A 27,784-nucleotide genomic window follows, 5' to 3' on the forward strand; every position below is an offset into this window, starting at 1 on the left:
ACTACAGTTTGCAACTGCACATGGGGACAAAGATTGTACTTTTTGAAGAAATGTCCTCTGGTCTGATGAAACAAAAAAAATACTTTGACCATAATGACCATCGTTATGTTTGGAGGAAAAAGGGGGAAGCTTGCAAGCCGAAGAACCCCATCCCAACCATGAAGCACAGGGGTGGCAGCATCATGTTGTGGGGGTGCTTTGCTGCAGGAGGGACTGGAGCACTTCACAAAATAGATGGCATCATGACGAAGTAAAATTAGGTGGATATATTGAAGCAACATCTCAAGACATCAGTCAGGAAGTTAAAGCTTGGTCACAAATGGGTCTTCCAAATGGACAATGACCCCAATCATACTTCCAAAGTTGTGGCAAAATGGCTTACGGACAACAAAGTCAAGGTATTGGAGTGGCCATCACAAAGCCCTGGCCTCAATCCCATAGAAAATGTGTGGGCAGAACTTAAAAAGCATGTGCGAGCAAGGAGGCCTACAAACCTGACTCAGTTACACCAGCTCTGTCAGGAGGAATGGGCCAAAATTCACCCAACTTATTGTGGGAAGCTTGTGGAAGGCTACCCGAAACGTTTGACCCAAGTTAAACAATTTAAAGGCAATGCTACCAAATACTAATTGAGTGTATGTAAACTTCTGACGCACAGGGAATGTGATGAATGAAATAAAAGCTGAAATAAGACGTCCCCTGTTTGCTGGGTTCATTAATGTATGTCCAGAAACATATTATATTTTTATTTACAATAAAAGTGACTCTATTCATTTCTAAACATTAAAACAGAAATGTATGGAAATACCCTAAAATAAAATGTGGCATTCTGTTCTGTTTTCTCATAGAAACATTTCTCAAATCCAAAATGCTGGTTTTAGCTTCACTGTCCAAAAAAATATGTGGGGGAGTGTACATAGGCTTCGTTTACACAGGCAGCCCAATTCTGATCTTTTTTTCCACTAATTGGTCTTTTGGTCAATCACATCAGACCTTTTCACATCAGATATTTTTCAGAGCTGATCTGATTGGTCAAAACACCAATTGGTGAAACATTTATCATAATTGGGCTGCCTGTGTGAATGCAGCCATATATGCACACACACATGGTGAGATTGTAAAATATACACATGCTAATTTCACACACACACACGTGCACACAAAAGCCAGACACACAAACATATGCACACACACACACACACACACACACACACACACACACACACACACACACACACACACACACACACACACACACACCTACACCCACACCAGCCAGGCTACTTTGAACAGCCTCTCTGTTGCTGTCTCATTTAGCCTTCCCTCCCCTCAGCTTCAGCACATTATGTAAATACTGACACCCACACACGCATACACACGCAAACACACACACACACACACACACACACACACACACACACACACACACACACACACATACACACACACACACAACCCCAGGCCTGGACTGTACTGTGGAGTGCCATCTGAAATGGTTAGCTCATGACGAGAGACGCCAGACCAGGGAAGGGAAGGGTAAAAAATCCCAAATTATTTTAAAAAATCTGATAAAACTACAAATAGATCAATACATAAATGCACAGTGGCTTCTGACCTGGAAAATTGAACATCTCTGCTCTGTGAGGCTGGCCTGTGCTGTTTAATTAGTCTCTCTCTCTCAATCCAGCATCACAGCTAGCTGCTCTACTCTCTCTATATATAATAATAATATACATGTAAGCAGACGCTTTTATTCAAAACGACTTACAGACATGCGTGCATACATTTTATGTATGGGTGGTCCCAGTGGGAATCGAACACACTGCCTTTGGCATTGCAAGTGCCATGCTCTACCGACTAGGCCACAGAGGACCACTCTGTAAGAAGCTACGCCTCTACAGCAGATTTCTACAGACAGATCTCTACAGCAGATCTGAACAACCAGATCTCTATAGCCAGATCTCTATAGCCAGATCTCTACAGCCAGATCTCTACAGCCAGATCTCTACAGCCAGATCTCTACAGCCAGATCTCTACCACCAGACCTCTACCACCAGACCTCTACCACCAGATCTCTACAGCAGATCTGAACAACCAGATCTCTACAGCAGATCTGAACAACCAGATCTCTACAACCAGACCTCTACCACCAGACCTCTACCACCAGATCTCTATAGCCAGATCTCTACAACCAGATCTCTACAACCAGACCTCTACCACCAGACCTCTACCACCAGATCTCTAAGGCAGATCTCTACAGCCAGATCTCTACAGCCAGATCTCCACAACCAGACCTCTACTCCAGATCTCTACTCCAGATCTCTACAACCAGATCTCTACTCCAGATCTCTACAACCAGATCTCTACGGCAGATCTCTATAAGCAGATCTCTATAAGCAGATCTCTACAGCCAGATCTCTACAGCCAGATCTCTACAGCCAGATCTCTACAGCCAGATCTCTACAGCCAGATCTCTACAGCAGATCTCTACAGCAGATCTCTACAACCCGATCTCTACAACCCGATCTCTACAGCCAGATCTCTACAGCCAGATCTCTACAGCCAGATCTCTACAGCCAGATCTCTACAGCCAGATCTCTACAGCCAGATCTCTACAGCCAGATCTCTACTGCCAGATCTCTACTACCAGATCTCTACAGCGGATTTCTACAGTCAGATCTCTACAACCAGATCTCTACAACCAGATCTCTACTACCATATCTCTACAGCAGATTTCTACAACCAGATCTCTACTACCAGATCTCTACAGCAGATCTCTACAACCAGATCTCTACAGCAGATCTCTATAAGCAGATCTCTATAAGCAGATCTCTACAGCCAGATCTCTACAGCCAGATCTCTACAGCCAGATCTCTACAGCCAGATCTCTACAACCAAATCTCTACAGCAGATCTCTACAGCAGATCTCTACAACCCGATCTCTACAACCCGATCTCTACAGCCAGATCTCTACAACCAGATCTCTACAGCCAGATCTCTACAGCCAGATCTCTACAGCCAGATCTCTACAGCCAGATCTCTACAGCCAGATCTCTACTACCAGATCTCTACAGCGGATTTCTACAGTCAGATCTCTACTACCAGATCTCTACAGCAGATCTCTACAACCAGATCTCTACAACCAGATCTCTACTACCATATCTCTACAGCAGATTTCTACAACCAGATCTCTACTACCAGATCTCTACAGCAGATCTCTACACCAGATCTCTACGCCAGATCTCTACAGCCAGATCTCTACAGCCAGATCTCTACAGCCAGATCTCTACAGCCAGATCTCTACAGCCAGATCTCTACAGCCAGATCTCTACAGCTAGATCTCTACAGCCAGATCTCTACAGCCAAATCTCTACAGCCAGATCTCTACAACCAGATCTCTACAGCCAGATCTCTACAACCAGATCTCTACAACCAGATCTCTACAACCAGATCTCTACATCCAGATCTTTACAACCAGATCTCTACAGCAGATCTCTACAGCCTGATCTCTACAGCAGATCTGTACAGCCAGATCTCTACAGCCAGATCTCTACAACCAGATCCCTACAGCAGGGAAGGGGTAAGCCAGATAGCGATTCGAGTCGCATTGTAATACCAATACTATGGACCAATAATGCATTAAACAACAAAGAGGCAACATGGATGAAAATGGAGTGTATAACTCTGCAATGTGTGTGTGTGGGTGCGTGTATGTGTACGCGTGTGCCTATGTGTATGTGTGCCAGAGCATTCATCTGTGTGTGTGTGTGTGTGTGTGTGTGTGTGTGTGTGTGTGTGTGTGTGTGTGTGTGTGTATCTCTGTGAGTGTGTGTGTCTCTGTGTGTGTGTGTGTGTGTGTGTGTGTGTGTGTGTGTGTGTGTGTGTGTGTGTGTGTGTGTGTGTGTATCTCTGTGTGTGATTTCTCCAACACCCTCTGCCCCGGTGATGAGATAATCTGTCGGTGTGCGGAGCGACAATTTGCCCCATTGATCTGTGTCTGGCCGGCTGGGTTATAGGACTGCCATTTTCCCTGCTCGCCCACCCTGGTGTGAAGGAGTCATCACGCCAGGCACTGCTGCATAGAAACACCCATAGGCCATCCAAAACACACACACAGATTACGGACCTAGTTCAATACTGTAGAAACACCTCCTTCCATCTTTCCTCTCATTCTAGAAGCCATGGATATATGGCCACTGATATGGTCATGTGAGATCAGTGGTTACTTGAAGAAGGGAAGTACCCTTGGGCTTTACCACATATCCCATCTGTAATATGTAACACAGTCCTTTCTCTCTATCTTCTCACACTTCAATGAGCAGATCATTTAATATAGCTAAACTGCTGGTGCAGCCAGACATCTTTCAATTGCTCCCTACATATTTTGAGACAAAGAAAATATTGCTGCAGAGATATGCCTATGACGCAGATTGATCCCAAACAATTGAGACGGGGCGTGTGTGTGTGTGCATGCGTGCATGTGCAGTAAGGCTCATTACAACACACAGATCAATATGACTTTCATGCTTGTTGAAAATCACACGAGCTGCATGGGTCTAACCTTAGCTGAGCAGTTAAGTGGCGCATGACATCAAGATAATTATTTTCTCCTTCTCCCCTCTTCTCTTCTCCTCTATCGCTCTGTGTTTTTTCTGTCTCTTTCACTCTCTCTCTCTTTGTGTCTCTCTCTGTGTTTCTGCATGCGTCTCTCTCTCTCTCTCTCTCTCTCTCTCTCTCTCTCTCTCTCTCCTCTCTCTCTCTCTCTATCTCTCTCTCTCTCTCTCTCTCTCTCTCTCCTCTCTCTCTCTCTCTCTCTCTCTCTCTCCTCTCTCTCTCTCCCTCTCTCTCTCTCTCTCCTCTCTCTCTCTCTCTCTCCTCTCTTCTCTCTCTCTCTCTCTCTCTCTCTCTCTCTCTCTCTCTCTCTCTCTCTCTCTCTCTCTCTCTCTCTCTCTCTCTCTCTCTCTCTCTCTCTCTCTCTCTCTCTCTCTCTCTCTCTCTCTCTCTCTCTCTCTCTCTCTCTCTCTCTCTCTCTCTCTCTCTCTCTCTCTCTGACATTACCAAAGGGACAGTAAACACATCGTCCTAATCCTGGCCAACATCCCAAACGGGACAGTTTTTAGGATCACAGGCCATTCACTAGGCTGGCAGATCTGGGGACCCTCTCCTGTCTTCTCCTCTTCCCCTGCCGTAGTTCTCCAGCCCGCTCAGCTCCGCCCGCTGCCAGACTCAGGCCCTTGATCTGCCACATCATGTTATCCTCCATGGGAGGAAAGGAGAGGAGAGCACCGCCAACAGCCTCGCCACAGACACACTGATAACAGCTAGCCTAGCAGGCAATCACAGCATAGAGCTACAGGACAGAGATAGAGCTACAGGAAATACATAGAGCTACAGGACATACTGTTGAGCTACAGGACAAACATAGAGCTACAGGACAGACATAGAGCTGCAGGACAGACATAGAGCTACAGGGCAGACATAAAGCTACAGGACAAACATAGAGCTACATGATAGAGACAAAGCTACTGGACAGACATAGAGCTACAGGACAGAGATAGTGCTACAGAACAGATATAGCGCTACAGGACATACTGTTGAGCTAGAGGACAAACATAGAACTAAAGGACAGACATAGAGCTACAGGACAGAGATAGAGCTACAGGACATACATAGCGCTGCAAGACAGACATAGAGCTACGAGCCAGACATAGAGCTACAGGACAGAGATAGTGCTACAGAACAGACATAGAGCTACAGGACAGACATAGAGCTACAGGACAGACATAGAGCTACATGACAGGCATAAAGCTAAAGGACAGAGATAGAGCTGCAGAACAGGCATAGACCTGCTGGACAGACATAGAGCTGCGGGACAGACATAGAACAACAGGACAGACATAGCTACAGGACAGAGATAGAGCTACAGGACAAACATAGAGTTACAGGACAGAGATAGAGCTACAGGACAGACATAGAGCTACAGGACAGACATAAAGCCAAGGAGAGATAGAGCTACTGGACAGACATATAGCTACAGGACAGAGATACAGCTACTGGACACATAGAGCTACAGAACAGACATAAAACTAGAGGATAGAGATAGAGGTACTGGACATACATATAGCTAAAGGACAGAGATAGAGCTACATGACAGATATAGAGCTACAGAACAGGCATAGAGCTATGGGACAGACATAGAGCTGCAGGACAAACATAGAGCTACAGGACAGACATAAAGGTACAGGATAGAGATAGAGCTACTGGACAGACATAGAACTACAGGACAGAGAAAGAGCTACAGGCCAGAGATAGAGCTACAGGACAGACATAGAGCTACAGGGCAGAGATTGAGCTACAGGACAGACAGAGCTACAGGACAGAGATAGAGCTACAGGACAGACATATAGCTACAGGACAGAGATAGAGCTACAGGACAGACAGAGCTACAGGGCAGAGACAAATCTACAGGACAGAGATAGAGCTACAGGACAGAGATAGAGCTACTGGACAGACATAGAGCTACAGGACAGAGATAGAGCTACAGGACAGACATAGAGCTACAGGACAGAGATAGAGCTACAGGACAGACATAGAGCTACAGGACAGACAGAACAACAAAGACCTAAGACTATAGTATACAGCCACACAACAGACAAAGAGCTAGAGCTGCAAGGATTGCTACAGAACATAGTTACAAGTATAGCGAGCAAGTAGTCCTATAAGGCTAATAGAATCAGACTCAGAGCCACAGAGACAAATCTAGTGCTACAGCCTACGAAGCTAAAGACATACTTTAAACCAAGGGCTACACAACTACAGCTATAGCACATGTCTACTACTAGACCCTCAGCCAAATCATCTTCATCAAAGGACAAATGAAAAAAGTAACAATAAGAGCATGTCTTTTCTATCAGGCATCATCGTTGTCTGATTAGGCAAAAGCGAGCCGAGTCATCATCTAGAGCACTGATCGAAAAAGGAAAAAGCGCAGGCAGTTGCACGACTCCATTCACCTTCCTCTCCCAGAGATAAGAACCTATCTCTGTCTGTTCCACATCACTCAAAGAGCTGACTGAAGTCACAACATTTTTCTATTCTCTCAAATTCAAAGCTACCAACATCAGTGAGGAGGAAGAATAGTCAAACCCTGAACCATTCACTGACAGTTCAACATCAACTGAAGTGGTCAAAGAAAGCACATGTTGCATCAATGTATATTGACCAGCATATCAACAAGTCTATGGTTACATCTTGATTGACGCCAATCTAATATCAATGCAAATAGATCAACACCGTTATCGTGGTCCTATAGAACTGAGATTTTTTTTGTTGCCTCATCTCATTCAGATATAAGTAGAAATGAAGCCCACTTGTACAAGACAGCAAGCAGGAACAAAGGCAGACATTGGGGAGAGACAGAAAGAGACAGCATGGAGGGACAAAAAGACAGACACAGACAGGCAGAGAGACAGAGGCATGTTGCCGCCCACCTGTCCGCCCCTTAATCACACCCGAGTGAGTTGTTTTTCAGCGAGAACACACGCTGGAACAGTAAAGGGGCCTGACGCAGGCAGGCAGAGAGGCAGGCAGGAGGCGAGCTAGTGGGAGGGTGCTCTCTGTAGCTATGGCTCCCTGTGGTGCCATTCCACTGCTTTGTGTTGTGAAGCACAGCAAGCTGTTGTCCCTGTAAACAGGCTGCTAGCTCTATATCAGGATGTTTTATTTGAACAATGTAACATGCAATTATACTGTAAGATGTGTTATTACATATGGGTAGACTGATTATACATAAAAACATGAGCTCAGCCTGTTCTTCCAAGGACATTCTGATTGTCTTTCTATCTAATCTATCCATTCATCCATCTATCCAAACATTCATCTATCCACCCATCCATCCACCTACCTGCTGCTGGTCTGGGCTGAGAGTAGCCCCATGCAGAGCTTTCCCCAGGAACCCAGGGTACAAAACACAAACAAATCAATGGAGTTAAACACAGCCCCACACAGAAAGGATACAGTCGGAGGGCCCCACTCTGGGTCCCAATGGCCAGGATCTTCTGGACTGGGTCATGGGCCATGGACGACGGCTGATAGGGGAAGCCATGACGGACAGTCTGGGCGTCCAATGAAAGGGCAGCAAAGCAGGGCGATGAGGAAGAAACAGGTAAATCATGGTTAGAGGGAATTTTCATGAGCGTTCTCACAATAGAGTAATGTTAGTTTTGTGTCCAAATAATACAATCAATAATCTTACTCAAACTGCAATTTGAAGTCTGTGAATGAACACGTGAAATGAACAGTCAAAGGAACAAAAATATACAGCAACACAATGAGCACAACAGCAATTACCCTCGAAAAAACTAGCATTTTATGTGGGATTTTTTTTTATCGTAACAGTTAGGTTCCATCATATTGTGTGCATAGGCCCATTTTCAGATAATAGCAACAACACCATCTCTTTTGATGGCGTCTCCCACATAGCAACTAGTCGTGATTACATTATTACTGTAGAAATAAAACACAGCAATAAAACCCATCACTTTGGGGCGTGACAGGTCTACCACAATATGCTGGTGCTGCTGGAGCCTATTGCATCAGTCAGTAAGTCAGTCGGCGAGTTGTTGTAGCCTACTTGTTTGCTTAAAGCCAGAGTAGAACAGAGTGCTAAAGCATATTACGTAAGAGCCGCTCCATTGTAGCAGACACCTGCCCTAGCGCAGGCAGTAGCGGCAACACAGGCTGGGCTTTGGATAATTTCCCTCGACCATATGCGCCTGGAGCGCCAACCCAATTATGACACCCCAGGACCCGGCTAGATCAAAACCACAAGACCTATTTTAATTTTATTTGTATTTTCACCAAAATAATTGGTGACATGTAGCTTAGGCTGTTCTAGCCAACCATTCCAGATATTAGGCCTACACAGGTCCAGCCATGTGCAAATGTTGAAACCCTCGTGCACTCTTGCGATGGAGAAAAACACCTCACCAATAGCCCTGCGTTTTCAAGTCGATGCTATAGGCTACCACAAATCATTTACATTATGTAGGCCTAATGATATTAATCTTTCCCAAGAGCATTCACTAATATTCATGTTAAAGCGCACAAAACTGTGCCACGTAGAAATGAGCAGCATCACTCAACACTGGGCTGCCATCGCCCCAAGTGATAAAAAAAACTGTATGTATGCCTAATGTCATGCCAAGGGGTAGTCAAGCACCTCAACTGCTAGATGGAGTTGAGTGCAGACTAGAGTTTTTAAATGAACCTCTGACTTCTTAGAGTCGCTATTTGGTCTAAATTCTTACACCCTTACCGTGTACCTATGTATGTCTTCTGTTGTTGTGTACCCTTGTTTTCTGAAATCCATACTTTTTAATAAAATGTCAATTTATCCAATAGAACACAGAGAGAGTGTTCTTCAATTCAAGCTTTTTTAACATCAGATATGTACAATGCGGTGTCCATCAGGGCGGTGTCCATCAGGGCAGTGTCCTTGGGCCGTTACTCTTCTCTATTTCTACAAATGATTTGCCACTGGTCTTACACAAAGCTAGAATGACTCTGTATGGATGACTCTACACACTACATGTCAGCACCCAAAGCCAGTGAGCTCACTGAATTCTAAATAAAAAGTTAAAGTCAGTTTCAGAATGGGTGATTAATAATAAACTGGTCTTAAAAGGTGCAATATGCAGAAATCGCTCCGCCATTTCTTGGTTGCTAAAATTCTAATAGTTTGTCTAATTTGAGTTGATGTGACAAAACGAGCAATGTACAGTGTAGAGAATCATTGTACCATCTAAAATGCTGTGAAATATATTTTCAATAAGCAAAAATATAGTATTTTCAGCTGTTTGAAGCTGGTGTACAAAATCAAAAGTAAAAGATGCAAAAAGCATAGAAATAGCGCACATAGAACAAATCTACCGCTTCTTAGACTTGCTTTCAATGACAATGACAGATCTATAATTCACATCTCGCTCCTCCAGGTCCGTCTCCTCTCAGCAGCCCCGCAGCAGATTAAAAGCTATGGATGACAGGGCTTTCAGTTGCATGATTCCACAGCTGTGGAATGCACTTTCAGACACTATTAGGGCTGCAGAGTCTCTGTCCTCCTTTGAAGGCACAGCCCAAGACCTTGCTGTTCAGAAAAGCCTTCAAGGACCTCTGCTAACCCTGTTCTCATGTCTTCCGGATCTGACGACAACTGTATATAGCTTTGATTGTTGTCTGTGTTCTGTGTTTTGGATGGTTTTTATTATTATTTTGTATGATTTTTTAGCACCTTGGGTGTGAGAAAAGCACTTTACAAATTAAATGAATTGTTATTACTATTATTACATCTAAAAGTAAAAGCATTGTATTTGTTTCAAAACATTCTCTAAGACCTAAACCAAAATTGGAGTTGTGCATAATGGGTGTGACCATTGAGCAAGTTGAGGAAGCTAAACTCCTAGGTATAACATTGGATGGTCAATTATCATAGTCAAGTCATATTGACAAAGTTGTTGTGAAGATGGGGAGAGGTATGTCTGTTATAACAAGATGTTCTGAGTTTTTTACACAAAAATCAACTGTACTAGATGTTCTGGCTCTGGTCTTGTCCCATCTTGATTACTGTCTGGCAATACGGTCAAGTGCAGCAAAGACCTAGCAAAGCTGCAGCTGGCTCAAAACATAGCAGCACGCCCTGCGCACATAGAACTAACATCAACAACATGCATGCCAGTCTTTCCTGGTCGAGGGTTGACGAGAGATGAACTGCTTCTCTTCTAGTTTTTATGAGAAATATTACTGCGAGGAAAATTACAGATTGTCTGCATAATCAAATAACATTCAGCTCAGACACCTGTAAATATCCCACAAGACATGCCACCAGGGATCTCTTCACTGTCCTCAAGTCCAAAACGAAGTCACGGCAACGCACAGTATTATACAGAGCCATGATCACATGGAACATCCTTCCATCGCCAATAACTCAAGGAAACATCAAAATCACCTTTAAAAAATGTATTGGTATTTGACATTTTATTAGGATCCCCATTAGCTGTTGGGAAAGCAGCAGCTACTCTTCCTGGGGTCCACAAAACATGAAACAGGACATAATACAGAACATTAATAGACAAGAACAATGAATTGAACATCTCATGGAAAGGTGGGACTGTGATGGGACACACACAAACACACACAGACACACTTACACAAACATGTATTTTTCTTGTTGTATTGTTTGTATATTTTTTTTGTTGTGTTTTAAATGTGTGTGACTGTCCTTGTCTATCAGTGTATCAGTGTTTTGTTACTTGTTATGTTTTGTGTTTATTGTGGACCCCAGGAAGAGTAGCTACTGCTTTCCCAACAGCTGATGGGAATCCTAATAATCAAATAGATACAATCACCAAATAAATAAATACAATCACCAGTGGGCTACATCCACAGTTAGTGGTTGTAGCCCACTGGGCACAGATGTCAGTTCAATGTCTAGTTTTGATTTACATTTGGTTGTCAACTAACATGAATTCAATGTAAAAAATAAAATAAAACATTTAAAAGTTGGGTGAAAAAAGATGGAATGCCCTTTTTATTTATTTATTTATTTAACTAGGCAAGTCAGTTAAGAACAAATTCTTATTTTCAATGACGGCCTGGGAACAGTGGGTTAACTGCCTTGTTCAGGGGATTCGATCTCAATTCGATTTTAAGGTGACGAGTCCAACGCTCTAACCACCAGGCTACCTACTTTGAGGACTTTTTGCAAATCCAATCAGTTTTCCATGTTGATTAAACTTCATCACATATATTTGGAGGGTTGAAATGACGTGAAACAACGTTGATTCAACCAGTTTTTGCCCAGTGGAATTTGATAAACGATTCATTAAAAAGTATGGATTTCATTTCAAAAGAAGTCTGTGCTCCACTCTGCAGAGGGGTTGAGGTATTGGATAGTCAAGGGACTACAGCACATCGCCGTGAACTTGAAGCTGTGGCTGCATGATCATGTGTAATAAAATAGCCCTTATACAGGTGTTGAATTCAATATCGTGTTCAGGTCATCTTGGCCTGGCCCAAACATGCCAATTGAATTACACATAAATAACATGGGCGCACACCATATTGCGGTGAGAAATAGTAAAAAAAAAAATTCAAGGGGTTGTCCATTTGAATAGAAAGCAACGTATCCTATGTATCAAGGGTAATACACATTTGCTGTGGCGTCCTAAGGATGGGCTACATTCGTTCCAGCTAATTTGCAGGCAGTGCGTGAATGTAAATCGAATGTGAGCTCTTATTAACCCCATCCATTCTTCTGTCAAGACTTATTCAATGAATAATGGGAGCCAGTGCATGATAACACGGGTCTAAATGTCAGACGCAGCCTTCTTCTATGGATCAATGAGGGAATCGGGTGTGTGAACTGGAAGGTGAGTGTTGGTGGGAGACTGATAGCCACTGTATCAACCGGCCAGGAACCCAGCGATTGACATGTTAATCCAAGCCGATCGATCTGATTATGCAAGAAACGGGTTGTTTTATCCCAACCCCTCTGTATGACAGTTCATGCGAAGTGCACATGACATGAGCGATGAAACCAGTCTATTTGAACGGAAGATGGGATATATGTAGGCCTATGCATTTAATAGATCGTTATAAAGGTAGGACTATATAGGCTAATGCTGGGATGTATAAAAACAAACGCTAAATTATGATGGAAATCCTATTCTATCTTGGTAGATATCTAAACGCATTCGCCATATGCGCATTTTACAGGCTAGGTTAACAAACCCTGGGAATTGACAGATGGTGTTGCTTATGAAGCAAACTATATTATCATTATTATAATACCGTTTCATAACAGATGTTGATGAAAAAGACCAGGCAAACGCAGGTGGTCAGCTATAGTATCTTAACCGTTCATCAGATGATAACGGTAACATTGTAGGCTATCAATAATATAGGTGGCAGCGCGTTAAGTAGTCTATCAATATTGAGAGAAGCGGCAGCCAATATGCAGTAAGAAAAAACAAACGTTTGATACATAAATGTTTGATACAGCTGCATAATAAAATGCATCTGACTCGCCCACCTTGCAGAGTTGAAAATTCTCGGACTGAAGGGTCTCCTGCATCAAATTGTTCTCCTGGGTGCACGACTGGCCAGACGAAGCCGAGGAAGACGCTTGCTCCTTTAGGCCGTCCAGTACCTTCCTGATGTTAAACTTCTTCATTTTACCCCAGAAACACTGCAACGACGACGGAGCACAGAATTGAAATCACCAGCTCAAGAAAAGGGGGTAAAGCCACTCTCTCGCTCTCTTCTGATTGCCTTCGTAAATCTCACATTTTAGATTGTGTTTTCACCGCAGTCTCCATGGTGAAAGGGGTTTCGGCCGCACACCGCTCGGGTCGGGCTCGTTGACGCGCAATTTCGAGTCGATTCTCTGTTTATTTGTTGTGTGGCTATGTGCGTCGGTGTAGTCTTCTCTGACTCCGTGTCCCACTGCGTCTACGCTGCTCGCTCGCTCTCTCCGTTTTTTCTCCCCTCCCCTCTCTCCGCTCAGTCAACGCGGAACGCAGCTGCAGCGGTGCTTCTGCGCATTTCAGCAACCGGATATTTGATTGAAGCGCCTCCGCTCCCATATACATCTCCTTCTCTGCCCTTGCAACAGAGGCAGGATCTCTCTCTTTCGCTATCTCGCTCTCTCTTCTTTATCTACCTTATTCTCTCTCCCACCTCTTTCTCTGTCTCTCTCTCATGCTATTTCGCACACACGTGTGCATGTACGCACACGCACACACACTGAGGGCAGGGTGAACAGCACCTGGTGATATTTGGATGCATCAGGGCAGACAGACAGGGTAGGGTGAGACAGACAGACATGCTGAGACAGACAGGCAGACAGACAGACAGGCAGACAGACAGACAGACAGGCAGGCAGACAGACAGACAGACAGACAGACAGACAGACAGACAGACAGACAGACAGACAGACAACCTTATTCACATTGACAAGGCTTGGCTGTACGCCCCATATCAATATTAAAACACCACACTTATAGCTCATTCATTATCCATGGTGATCACTGTGAGGATTTTATTTGAACCTTGCTTTATTTTCACTGTTTCTCATGAGAAGAGAACAATCCCTAAAGGATGCTAAGATCCCCAAAAGCTTTGTGGGTCGCTCTCACGCCTGACTGATACTGCGTGGACACCTGTGGAATGTCTGTTGGCACACACGCACCAGGCGCCTACGGCACACACACACACACACTGAAGTAGACACCGAGGCACAGTGGTGGAAGTAATGGTTGTGTTTACACTCCCGAGCTCCACACCTGATACCTCCTGCTCTGCTCTGTTCTGCTCTGTTCTGCTCTGTTCTGCTCGCCCTGCTCTGTTCTGTTCTACTCGCTCTGTTCTGTTCTGCTCGCCCTGCTCTGTTCTGCTCTGTTCTGTTCTGCTCGCACTGCTCTGTTCTGCTCGCCCTGTTCTGTTCTGTTCGCCCTGCTCTGTTCTGCTCGCCCTGCTCTGTTCTGCTCTGTTCTGTTCTGCTCGCCCTGCTCTGTTCTGCTCTGTTCTGTTCTGCTCGCCTTGCTCTGTTCTGCTCTGTTCTGTTCTGCTCGCCCTGCTCTGTTCTGCTCTGCTCTGTTCTGCTCGCCCTGTTCTGTTCTGCTCGCCCTGTTCTGTTCTGCTCGCCCTGCTCTGTTCTGCTCTGCCCTGTTCTGTTCTGCTCCCCCTGCTCTGTCTGCTCTCCCTGTTCTGTTCTGCTCGCCCTGCTCTGTTCTGCTCTGCCCTGTTCTGCTCCCCCTGCTCTGTCTGCTCTCCCTGCTCTGTTCTGTTCGCCCTGCTCTGTTCTGTTCCGCTCGCCCTGGTCTGTTCTGCGCGCCCTGCTCTGCTCTATGGTGGGAAGCTATATCTCTCTCTCTACCTCTTTCTCTGCTACCACCCTTCTTGTCCTCTCCCCCTTTCCTCTCCCTCTATCCTTCTCTATTCTCCCTCTCCCATCCTTATTGTTTGGCTTAACCACCACAGCCTTCCCAAGCACCAGATAGATCATTATTACATACAGTGGTAGTGCACCTGACTGGACTTACTACACACCAAAATCAATGGTGTACATTTAACTCTGAAAGTGTAAACTGTACACTATTTTCAGGGAACATATGAGTCCCACTGTACTGGTATTAAAATAACACTTTTGAAAGTGTTAAAGATTTAACTATGTTGCATTGTTCCCCATTTTACTATTAAAGTGTTCAAAGGTACTCAAATGTGGTGTTTGCATAGCTCTACTATAGAGTAATACGCAACACCTATATTTTAAAACATAGCACTTGATTTATACTGAACACAAATATAAACACAACATAAAAAGTGGTGGTCCCATATTTCAAGATCGAAAATAAAAGATCCCCGAATTTTTCCATATGCACAAAAGTTGTATTTCTCTCAAATGTTGTGCACAAATTTGTTTAAATCCCTGTTAGTGGACATTTCTCATTTGCCAAGTTAATCCATACACCTGACAGGTGTGGCAAATCAAGAAGCTGATTAAATAGCATGATCATTACACAGGTGCACCTTGTGCTGGGGACAATAAAAGGTCACTCTAATATGTGCACTATGCCACAGATGTCTCAAGTTTTGAGGGTGCGTGCAATTGGCATGTTGTCTGCAGGAATGTCTAAATGAGCTGTCGCCAGATCATTTAATTTTAAAATCTCTACCATAAGCCGCGTCCAACGTCATTTTAGAGAATTTGGCAGTACGTCCAACCGGGCTCACAAATGCAGACCACATGTAACCACACCAGCCCAGGACCTCCACATCCGGCTTCTTCACCTGCGGGATCTTCTGAGACCAGCCACCCGGACAGCTGATGAAACTGAGGAGAATTTCTGTCTGTTATTAAGCCCTTTTGTGGGGAAAAACTAATTCTGATTGGCTGCCGTGTGTGGGCCTGGGGAGCCAGGCCCACACACGGCTGCGCTCCTGCCCAGTCATGTGAAATCCATAGATGTTTTTTATTTATCTAATTTATTTATTTAAATTGACTGATTCCTTACATGAACTGTAACTCAGTAAAATCGTTGAAATTGTTGCATGTTGCGTTTATATGTTTTTTCAGATAGATCAAACTGGACTCACTTTTCTTAGTGCTGACGCTGTTACACTTTCTCAGTGTTCAAAGAAACTTGATTGTGGTGTTTGCATAGCTTTACTGTAGAGTAAAATGCAACATCTACAGTGTAAAACATGACACTTGATTTAGAGTAAACTGGACTCAACTTTGCTTTGTGCTGATGCTGTTACACTTTTTCAGTGTAAGAAATTAAAACCTCAAGTGTTACAAGTAAAAAATGTGGGTGTTGTTCTAACACTATGGTGCAAAGCCTAATTAGCATATTTCGAGGGGGCCTTTTCTTTTTGAGTAAATTGTAGAGTGAACATTGTATTTGTTAGAAACATGGTTGTTTAATTATTTCCTTTAATTATTATTAACACCAGCACTGGGGGTTCTTTTACACCACTGAGTGTTAATTTCACTCTTACACCGTATCCAAACTGGCCGCCATCGTGCGCAAATAGATTTTGTCCCCCCACACCAAACGTGATGACGACACGCAGGTTGAAATATCAAAACAAACTCTAAACCAAAGACATTCATTTGGGGACAGGTCAAAAAGCATTAAACATTTATGGCAATTTAGCCATCTAGCTTGCAGTTGACAGCTAATTTGTCCTATTTAGCTAGCTTGCTGTTGCTAGATAATTTGTCCTGGGATATAAACGCTGAGTTATTTTATCTGAAATGCACAAGGTCCTCTACTCTGACAATTAATCCACACATAAAACGGTCAACCGAATCGTTTCTAGTCATCTCTCCTCCTTCCAGGCTTTTTCTTCTTTGGACTTTATATGGCAATTGGCATCTAACTTTCATAGTTACCACGACGACCAACCTCAGTTCATCTTTCAATCACCCACGTGGGTATAACCAATGAGGAGATGGCACGTGGGTATCTGCTTCTATAAACCAATGAGGAGATAGGAGAGGCAGGACTTGCAGGACTTGCAACGCAGACGCTCGTTGGTGCACGCGAGCAGTGTGAGTGCAATATTTGAATAACATGTACAGTTGAAGTCGGAAGTTTACATACACCTTAGCCAAATACATTTAAACTCAGTTTTTCACAATTCCTGACGTTTAGTCCTAGTAAAAACCCCCTGTCTTAGGTCAGTTAGGATCACCACTTTATTTTAAGAATGTGTAACGTCAGAATAATAGTAGAGAGAATGATTTACTTCAGAATGATGAGAGAATGATTTATTTGCATTGCCTTTAAATTGTTTAACTTGGGTAAAACGATTTGGGTAGCCTTCCACAAGCTTCCCACAATAAGTTGGGTAAATTTTGGCCCATTCCTCCTGACAGAGCTGGTGTAACTGAGTCAGGTTTGTAGAACTCCTTGCTCGCACACGCTTTTTCAGTTCTGCCCACAAATGTTCTATGGGATTGAGGTCAGAGCTTTGTGATGGCCACTCCAATACCTTGACTTTGTTGTCCTTAAGCCATTTTGCCATAACTTTGGAAGTATGCTTGCGGTCATTGTCCATTTGGAAGACCCATCTGTGACCAAGCTTTAACTTCCTGACTGATGTCTTGAGATGTTGGTTCAATATCTCCACATAATTTTACCTCCTCATGATGCCATCTATTTTGTGAAGTGCACCAGTCCCTCCTGCAGCAAAGCACCCCCACAACATGATGCTGCCACCCCTGTGCTTCACGGTTGGGACAGTGTTCTTCAGCTTGCAAGCCTCCTCCTTTTTCCTCCAAACATTACGATGGTCATTATGGCCAAACAGTTCTATTTTTGTTTCCTCAGACCAGAGGACATTTCTCCAAAAAGTATGATCTTTGTCCCCATGTGTAGTTGCAAACTGTAGTCTGGCTTTTTATGGCGGTTTTGGAGCAATGGCTTCTTCCTTGCTGAGCGGCAATTGAGGTTATGTCTATATAGGACTCGTTTTACTGTGGATGTAGATACTTTTGTACCCATTTCCTCCAGCATCTTCACAAGGTCCTTTGCTGTTGTTCTGGGATTGATTTCCACTTTTCGCACCAAAGTACGTTCATCTCTAGGAGACAGAACGGGTCTCCTCCCTGAGCGGTATGACGGCTGCGTGGTCCCATGGTGTTTATACTTGCGTACTATTGTTTGTACAGATGAACGTGGAACCTTCAGGCGTTTGGAAATTGCTCCTAAGGATGAACCAGACTTGTGGAGGTCTTGGCTGATTTCTTTTGATTTTCCCATGATGTCAAGCAGAGGCACTGAGTTTGAAGGTAGGCCTTGAAATACATCCACAGGTACACCTCCAATTGACTCAAATGATGTCAATTAGCCTATCAGAAGCTTCTAAAGCCATGACATAATTTTCTGGAATTTCCAAGCTGTTTAATAGCACAGTCAATTTAGTGTATGTAAACTTCTGACCCGCTGGAATTGTGATACAGTGAGCTAAAAGTGAAATAATTTTTCTGTAAACAATTGTTGTGTCATGCACAAAGTAGATGTCCTAACCGACTTGCCAAAACTATAGTTTGTTAACAAGAAATTTGTGGAGTGGTTGAAAAACGAGTTTTAATGACTCCAACCTGGAGTCATGTAAACTTCTGACTTCAACTTTATGTTTAAATTTATTTTGCGACGCGAGCGGTGTGGTCAGCATGTTACAGAGTGAATTTAATTCCAGAATTAACACTAGAAATGTTACACTGAAAAATCCCAACACTGGCCAAATTGCTGAGTTGTGCTATTCATAGATCCAGCTGTCTGATGTGGCTGTCTGCGTGTTTTGGGATGAGACATAATGGTAAGTAGCCTACAGTACACACCAGGTGAATGCTACACATTGGTGGTGGGTGAGGTGAGTTGACAATAAGTGTACGGAAGTAACATTGTGTGTTCAGGAGTTACATAAAGCACTGTTACACTTTTCTATTGTATAAATGCCACCCAGTTATTACATTATTATTTCATTAGTATTGCATTGGTATTAGACAGTATTGAATAAGAAACAAAGAGAAATTGTGTGTAAATTATATAAAGTATATCAATATAGTCCTGTTGTGATTTATATTTGCATAATAAACTCCTATTGACCCCCTCCCAACCCAGCCTAATAGTATCCTTCCGTTTCAGAATACATTTAAAGAGCAAAGAAAACAGCCCGCTTATTAGGTATTCTGTTCCCTGTGTGTGTGTGTGTGTGTGTGTGTGTGTGTGTGTGTCTGAGAAACGAGATACCTCCCGCCCACACACATGCAAGGCCACAGCGTGGGATGGAGGGCCCTTGGTGACTGTTTCATCAGTGATTTAATTTACCACCATTGTGTCATGGCCATTCATCTTGCTGCTGCTGGAGGTGTGTGTGTGTGTGTGTGTTTGCCTGTTGTATTTAGAATCAGACTGCTGTGTGCTTCGATAAAGCCTTCCATTGACCCAGCGCTGCATTGTTCTCTTTGAGACTGGCAAAGTGCAAGGAAAGGGAAAGAGAAAGAAAGGGTGAGAAATAAAGAGGGATGGGGCATGGACAGAGGTGTAAATTCTGTTTTCAGTCAAGGTGTGTTATTTTTAGAACCTCAATCAATATTTGATTATTGTTCAAGATCATCTAAATGTTACTCATTTGCCTTTTTGCATATTGATACATGTGACAGTCCCTCTCATAAACAAAGCAACTCATCACATCTTGGATCTGATTGGCCGACTGTGATTAAACCCAAGGACCGGCTTTTATCGCAGGACATGTATAGACCAATCCCATCACAATACATCATCCTGGCCCTGGAGCACGCCATCTATCATCAGTTAGCAGAGTAACCGTGGGAAATATACAAATACACAGGGATCTGATTGGACTGTCTGTGTTTATGTACAACATTGTATGTCTAATCTAGTGGTGATCCAAGGCCAGGGGTTAGGATGAACCATCGACATGTATACATCATTGGGGTGAAAAGGGCAGGCTCTTTGGCACTGCAGCACTATACGTTAAGACCAACAACACCATCATAACACCGTCATGTTGCTCATTTGTGTAACAGATGACTTGATACTTGACACTTATCTGTGGTGGCATCATGTACAGGCTTTTATTCTGATAAATCTCTCTAACATCGACATCTTTATGGAAACTCAATAACAAGCAGTATAAGAGGCAATAGGATGTATGTACAAGGACGAGTAAGCACTACCCTAGGCAAAACACATTGGCTTTCATACATCATTTCAACATAAAACACTAGCCTAGTGCGTAGCTATAACGACAAAGACTACACTTACAGGTAAATGACTGCCAGCAAATTACCGTAAATTACTGTAAAAAAAAAAGGTTCAGTATGTTACAATAAATTCCCAAAACATTTGGTTTAACAGCACATTACTGTAAAGGGACAATGACAGGGCACAGGTTAAATGGTGTATATGTGTGAAAATCTGGCACAATGCCAGGTCAAAGGGACGATGGGAAGCCTCTATTTGTCATGCACTGAGACAACATATTACGCTAGAGAGGAGGTATGAACGACCTTTCTACCTTAAATGACAGGTGTAGTTAATCTAGCTGATCACAACACACCTGAGTACAGAGCCTTATGACCTCACCATCCCACCGGCACACTGCCATCATCCCACAATGCACAGCAACAGACCCTAACGAGGGATAGGACACCTCGCTCAGATACGCAGTATGTACTCATACACGCACACACACACATTCTGAGCCTCAGAGGATTTAAAGGGTATCCCTTTAAAGTTGTACCCGTATGCAGGTTTAAAATGGCAGATTTGGGCACTGATAAGCTAGATTGGAACGCAGTGGCTATACAGCAACATGACGTCAGAGCTCAGGCTCTGTGCTTCACAGCACTGTATGGATTTTGACTGTCAGCCTTTCTGAACTTGAGCAATGCAGTCTTGAGAGAGGGAAATGCTGTAATTTAAGAGGACTTGATGTATTTAGAAAGATGAGATGTTGAGGATTATAATAAATACCTATGTCATACAAGCAAGGCAAACACCCGAGTCCAAATGTGCACATTTCCATATCATAAAATTCATTTCACTGTGTCAACGATAACAATCACTATGTTTAATGTACAGTTACAAGATGACACGGCATCATACCCTGGGTTTTTCTGAACAGAATAAGCCTATTTATGTTTGTCTATTGTGAAGAAAATTCACTGCGGAACACTCACGTGACTCTTTTCTATGCGCACAAAATTACGATCTGTTTTTCTGAATTGCCTAACACTGTAAAATCCTATTTTATATCTTAGCTAGTCATGCTGGCAACAGAACAAGCTTTCAAATGATGCTCACCTGATCCAGATTTATAATGGGTCATTTTATGGAATGTTTAAAACAGAAATGGTGTGATGGCGAGGATGCAGGGTTGTGTTCCAAACAAAACAACAAGTGTGTGCTTGTTCCTCAACGGCACAGCTAGGAGAGCTCAAAAAAGCACATTAGAGTTGAAGACTTCTTTGAGTCATAAAAGTGCATTGAAATTACTTCGGAACTGTGCACACTTTGGAGAGGTGTGCGGCCACTTCGAGACACCAGTTAGTCCTCTCGTTCAAACCTTTGCAATTTTTTGGTTTTATGTTGCACCAACCCTACATTTTTGGGGGGAATATTCTTATCATCCCACACGACACAGATGTCAATTCAACATTTATTCCACGTTAATTCAACCAGTGTGTGCCCAGTGGGATGTTACTGAATGCATCCAGTCTTTTCAGATTTCGTTATCAACAAATGCGGCGAAAAGTACAGTATATGTACACAGTGTACAAACGATTAGGAACACCTGCTCTTTGCATGACATAGACTAACCAGGTGAATCCAGGTGAAAACTATAATCCCTTATTGATGTCAATCAGTGTAGATGAAGAGGAGGAGACCGGTTAAATAAATATTTTTAAGCCTTGAGACAACTGAGACATGGATTGTGTGTGGTGTGTCATTCAGTGGGTGAACGGACAAGACAAAATATTTAAGTGCCTTTGAACAGGGTATGGGAGTAGGTGCCAGGCCCAAGAACAGCAAGAACTGCAATGCTGCTGCATTTTTCACGCTCAGAAGTTTCCTGGGTGTATCAAGAATAGTCCACCACCCAAAGGACATCCAGCCAACTTGACAACTGTGGGAAGCATTGGAGTCAACGTGGGCCAGCATCCCTGTGGAATGCTTCCGACTCCCTGACGAATTGAGGCTGTTGTGAGGGCAGAAGGGGGTGTGACTCAATATGAGGAAGGTGTTCCTAATGTTTGGACATTCAGTGTAAAATGCACATGAAATCAGCAGTGTAATGTTTGGATTCAGTCTTGTGTCAGGTGAACTGTGTGTTCTCAACTTTGGCCTAAAACTTTTCCCATAATCTCCAAACTGTTCCCTTTCAATTCTTATGGTTTTCATATTATAAATGTTCTTCTGTAAGAAACATTTCAATTTAGCCCTATCCATATAGCCAAATTCCCACAAGTGTAAAGGATTAATGAGTCGCTGTCCTTGAGGGAGCGCTTAATTGTCTGTGTGTGGTTAAATAGGGGGATGCTTCTAATGTCATTGGCGCTCTGATTACGTGTGTGTAAATGTGTGTAAATGTGTGTCACACAGTATGGGAGATGTCTAGGTAAATGACACCCCCTATGGTCACACAGAACCAGTGGTGGCGTGATGCCTGGAGAAGTGGCCCGCCCAGTGAAGGAAAGGCGACCTGTGTGAAAAATTATATTAGAAACAGTGACATACACTCAGAATTATCTCAAGCTGTACTGTGCAAGTAGGTCTACTTTTGAAACAGATAAATTAGTCTGTCAACTGAGTCAGAAATTCACAGGTTTCAGATTTCTTTTCTTTTTATTCAGGTTTCTGTTCTGAAAGTCAAACTTTTTTAATAGAAAAACAACCAAATTGGATGTTATATGTCCATAACAATGCTTAAACCACATCAGGAGACCACTTTTGAGGCCTGGGAAAAAATAGAACATGTTTATTTGAGTGTAGTTACCATTTAATTCAGTGTAGTTACCGTTTAATTCAAGTGCACAGGCACTTAGCACTATTTGGTCAGCAGTGTTTATGTAGCACATGAGACGGAGTTTGCAAAACAAATGGCCACTGTATTGACGCAAATAATCATTATGTCATTCTGCCAGATAGCTAGCTACAAAGTAGCCTATGCCTAACATTAAATTGAGAAGGTTATTAGGAAAGCCTTTCCATCTACCAGAGTACAGTTATGCCTATCATTAGCGTCACTATATTTGTCCTTTTCCTTAATAATTGTTCGAAACCTGGACGTTTTACTTCATATTATGAGGCATGTCTTACCTTGCCTCAATGTGGCCTTTATCCACGATCGCACCATAGAAACGTAGAGGCAATTATTTTCTAAAGACTTCCCCTTATATGCTTTCTCCTGTTCTATTGCTTTTCTTTATTTCATTGTCTAGCAGCCAAAGGCATTATCCTAGTCATATTAGCAGCCTACGATAGTTGCTGCATGCTTAGATCTCCCCTCTTCAACATTTCTAACGGATATTTCCATGTATGTCCATTTCCATGTATGTCCACGAAACCGTTCGGGTGTGTAGTGTGCATTTTAGAAAGGCATTACCCCAAAAATGTGCGTTTCGGAACATTCACGCATAGGCCTACCGCGGTGTACACATTGCTGCACCTAAATGATCAACATTTTAAGCTAAAACATTCTGATCTGTTCCATCAGCCTTATTAATTGATACGGTGTATACCTCCGCTACACTGCTTTGATACGCACCATCGAGGATTAAGAAGTCAGTATACGCAGTGCTCACTGAAAAATAAGTGTGTATACGGCATATACATGCGTACACCCTCTACTGCACAGAACCTCATAACTATTGATGAGTGATAAAGGAGATTAACGGATGGAGGCATAGATATTAAAAACATAATAAAGCCTTCATTAAAACCATGGCACTTTTAATGACACCCAGCTTAAATAACCAGCCCAATAATGACTGATGCCTGTTTGAAGTTTCACTGACAGACAGAGGAGAGGAGGATAATATTTACCTCCAACAGAGAGGAGAGATATATGGAGCCACAGGATTCTTTGATGCTAACCTTGTAAAAAGGTGAGTGCTTGTTTAACAAGGATAGGTCCAATCAGATTAAAATGGACGATTGCAAAAGGTCAGTGAAATATGCAGCTATGAACAGTAACAACCCAGAGATGATGGCGAGACAGAGACAGGTAAAGAGAGTGTGCATACGTGGGAGTGTGTGTATGAGAGAGCGAGAGAGAGGTCTTTGGGTTTGTGTGTAGGTAGGGGCTTGGATTGGATTGTGTGTGCATCTCTGCGTGTGTGTGTGAGCGTCTCTTTGTGTGTGTGTGTGTGTGTGTGTGTGTGTGTGCGTGCGCCAAAGTGTGCAGTGGAGCAGAAAGGCTCGGGGAATGGACGTGATGTGACACTGGCTGGCTAGTCTGCTCTACACTCAGGGCGGCACAGCTGGTATCAGTGCCTACAATCAGCAAAGGCGATAGGACTCCTATCAACAGACAACTCCCTGGGAGGAGACAGACGCTATGACTAAACTAAAGGGCACCGGTAATGTCATTAACGCAGTGACACAGGGCTTTCAGGGGAGCACATTCACACTGAGAAACTGCAGTCAAAGGAGCCAAAATGGAGGAGGGTTCTGAGGTAAAAACACAATCAGAAAGCGCAACGATCCCGACTTCACTGTTGAGGGATGACCGTCGCATAGGAGTGACGCCACCTGTCGGAAGACAATACATCAAGAGCTGTTTTAAAGAACCAAGTTGGAGACAGGTAAACTGATGTCCTCTTTTTGCCATTCATTGACTTTTAATTCTTTCTGTGCTACAGATGAAGGGGTATACAAAAATGGGTTCCTTTCCATTGTTATCTCAGGCAGTAGAAGGCATTAACTGGAAATTGATTGAATTGATTGAACACTGCCCATGATTTCTATTGAATTGACAGGATCATTGACCACCAACTGTGTTGATAACTCAGCAGGATTTATTTTCTGTCCCAGTGGCACACACAACAGGCAGATAAAGGAGTTGGAGGAGGAGAGGAGGGGGTGGAGACATATGATGCTCGCCGCATGCCTCGCTGGTCCTTCGCACCCTGTTACCGCTGTCCCTGGCCTTCGATAACGATTACCAATACGTGACAGTTTGGCATTCGACCGTCACTCCTCTGGGGAACTGGCCCGTCCTCCACAGGGTTCAAACGCACTGATCAATAAGTAAGTTCAGTCATCTCTGACCATGACCGAACCGTGTGTGTGGGCCACCAAGACATAAACAATATTCCTGGCTGTGGCAATTGGAACAGGTGCCTACAGAGTGAATTGACCTCCATGGATAGTTTGGATGGTTTTACCCAATGTCCTTTACAGACACTTAGAGTGATTGTGATTTTTAGTATGTAAAGTGGCTAAGGAAGAAAGAGGGTTGGAGATTGCAAAGAAAGAGAGGGGCCAAAGGATTACATTCAAGTAAGTCATTTAGAAGACACTCTTATAAGGAGTCTAATAAAGAAGACTGAAACAACCTCATGATTCCAGTATGTAATGTAAATATACATGTACTGTAGTTACATCTTCAGAAAACAGGTTCGGGGGAGAGAGAGTTTTCCACGCTCCGTTCGATTTACATTCATAAACCAAATGTCATACCTCACACTGAAGCCTACGTGTCAATAATACAACTCTAATCTTCCAGATGTGGAGAGATATGAAGTAATCTTCCAAAAAGACATACAGTAGAGAGATGTATGAATTAGGAAACACAATACCTAAAGATATTAAAACACCCCTCCCCCAGAGATGCAGAGAGTGTTCTGACAGTGAGGTCTCTTACCAAGGCCCTGTCTCCATCTATAGTGACTCTCGGGGGCCTCTAGTGGTAAATCAGGGGCTTAATTGTAGCCAGTAATTGGTTTTCATTATGATTCCTATGTCCCACGGCGGGGAAACTCAGCTTTATTGGCAACCTGACACCTCTCAGCTCAAGTGTAAAATAAGGCATGTCTGTTGCCGGTCAAACGCAATCACAGCTAACGAGAAGCAATTATGTTATGATATAATAGCCTGCTTGTCTGAAATTATTTAATGAAAAATGTGTCATCTGTCTGTCTGTTCATCCCCCCCCCCCCCCCACACACACACACACACATAAAACCCACATCTGACTATTATTGACACAGCAACATCTGACTCAACAATTTCCTAAAATAAACACAATAATCACATCTATCGACAGACCAAGACGTAAAGCTTTTGAAGATGACTTTCTACTGACCTACTCCTACTCTCTGAGACAAATAGAGAGGAGTGGGCAGTGTCATTACACACAGTATCAATAATATTCAACATACCTGTCAGGGGAACCAGGCAGCCGATGACTGAGGGAACGCGCACACACACACACACACACACACACACACACACACACACACACACACACACGATTCGACTATACTTGTGGGGACCAAATAATTGATTCCCAAACAAATAACATTTTATTGGTCACATACAAATGTTTAGCAGATGTTATTGCGGGTGTAGCGAAATGCTTCTGTTCCAAGCTCCAACAGTGCAGTAATATCTAACAATACACACAAATCTAAAAGTAAAATAATAAATTAAAGAATTAAGAAATATAGAAATATTAGGACTAGCAATGTCAGAGTCCAGAGTATAAATATATATATATACAGTACCAGTCAAAGGTTTAGACACACCTACTCATTCAAGGGTTTTTATTTTTACTATTTTCTACATTGTAGAATAGTGAAGACATCACAACTATGAAATAACACATAATGAATCATGTAGTAGCCAAAAAAGTGTTAAACCAATCAAAATATATTTTATATTTGAGTTTCTTCAAAGTTTACACCTTTTGACAGCTTTGCACACTCTCTCAACCAGTACGTAAACATTATTAAAGTGACCAGTGTTCCATTATTAAAGTGACCAGTGTTCTATGTCTAGGTACATAGGGAGCAGGAATGTGCAGGAATGAGTAACCGGGTGGTGGTCATCTAGTGACTAGGTTCAGGGCAGAGGCTGGCTAGTGATGGCAATTTAACAGTCTGATGGCCTTGAGATTGAAGCTGTTTTTCAGTCTCTCGGTCCCAGCTTTGATGCACCTGTACTGTGCCATCTTACATGTACGGTGCCATCTTACATTCAAAACCCTATTTTCCCCAACCCCTAAAACCCCATTTCCCCTTCCCCAACCCCTATTTTGCCTCAGTCCCTAAAGTGTTTGATCTCCTGAGTGACAGACAGCTGCCAATCCCACCCCTGGTGTGACTGACAGTCTTCCTCTCTCTCCTGTCTCTTCCTGTTCTATCCCAGGAAGCAGCTGGACGATCGATGGACAGAACACAGGGATTTACCACAACGTGTCTCCACTCCACTGTCCATCCATTGACCCCCTGGGTTGTTTGACCTTCTGCCCAGTTCTCTACAAGGACTAGTCAATTAAAGTAGACACGGAGGTCCAACCTGGCATCCGGTGTAGACGTAACATAGTAAACATAAATCCAGGACACTGCAATTAGTATATGTTATGCTTCGTATGGTATGTATTAATTTGTGGGAAACTGAATACATTCAACCGAAATGTGTCTTCCGCATTTAACCCAACCCCTCTGAATCAGAGGTGCGGGGGG

At 43.2% G+C, this 27,784-nt stretch overlaps 1 protein-coding gene and 1 long non-coding RNA gene across 5 annotated transcripts in view; one reads left to right on the top strand and one right to left on the bottom strand.

Annotated features, from left to right (window-relative positions):
- LOC115174446 (syntaxin-binding protein 5-like) overlaps window positions 1–13,635 on the bottom strand; it is a 159,364-nt gene extending 145,729 nt beyond the window's left edge. For all 3 annotated transcript variants that reach the window (XM_029732966.1, XM_029732965.1, XM_029732964.1), the window contains exons 1-2: window positions 13,088–13,635; window positions 8,017–8,114 (exon numbers count right to left, since the gene is read on the bottom strand). In XM_029732966.1, the coding sequence (XP_029588826.1) occupies window positions 8,017–8,114; window positions 13,088–13,228 (239 nt within the window). In that variant the 5' untranslated portion in view covers window positions 13,229–13,635. The remainder of the gene's footprint in view (window positions 1–8,016; window positions 8,115–13,087) is intronic.
- Window positions 13,636–24,493: 10,858 nt separating this feature from the next.
- On the top strand, window positions 24,494–27,743 carry LOC115175213 (uncharacterized). Of its 2 annotated transcripts, XR_003871935.1 has the most exons (3): window positions 24,494–24,901; window positions 25,131–25,346; window positions 27,468–27,743. It is a non-coding gene; the product is annotated as an uncharacterized LOC115175213 (long non-coding RNA). The 2 variants fall into 2 exon arrangements; XR_003871934.1 differs by lacking the exon at window positions 27,468–27,743 and having other exon boundaries at window positions 25,131–25,654.
- The last annotated feature ends 41 nt before the right edge of the window (window positions 27,744–27,784 follow it).

This window comes from Salmo trutta, chromosome 35, assembly GCF_901001165.1.
Source record: "Salmo trutta chromosome 35, fSalTru1.1, whole genome shotgun sequence".
In the NCBI taxonomy this organism is placed as follows: domain Eukaryota; kingdom Metazoa; phylum Chordata; class Actinopteri; order Salmoniformes; family Salmonidae; genus Salmo; species Salmo trutta.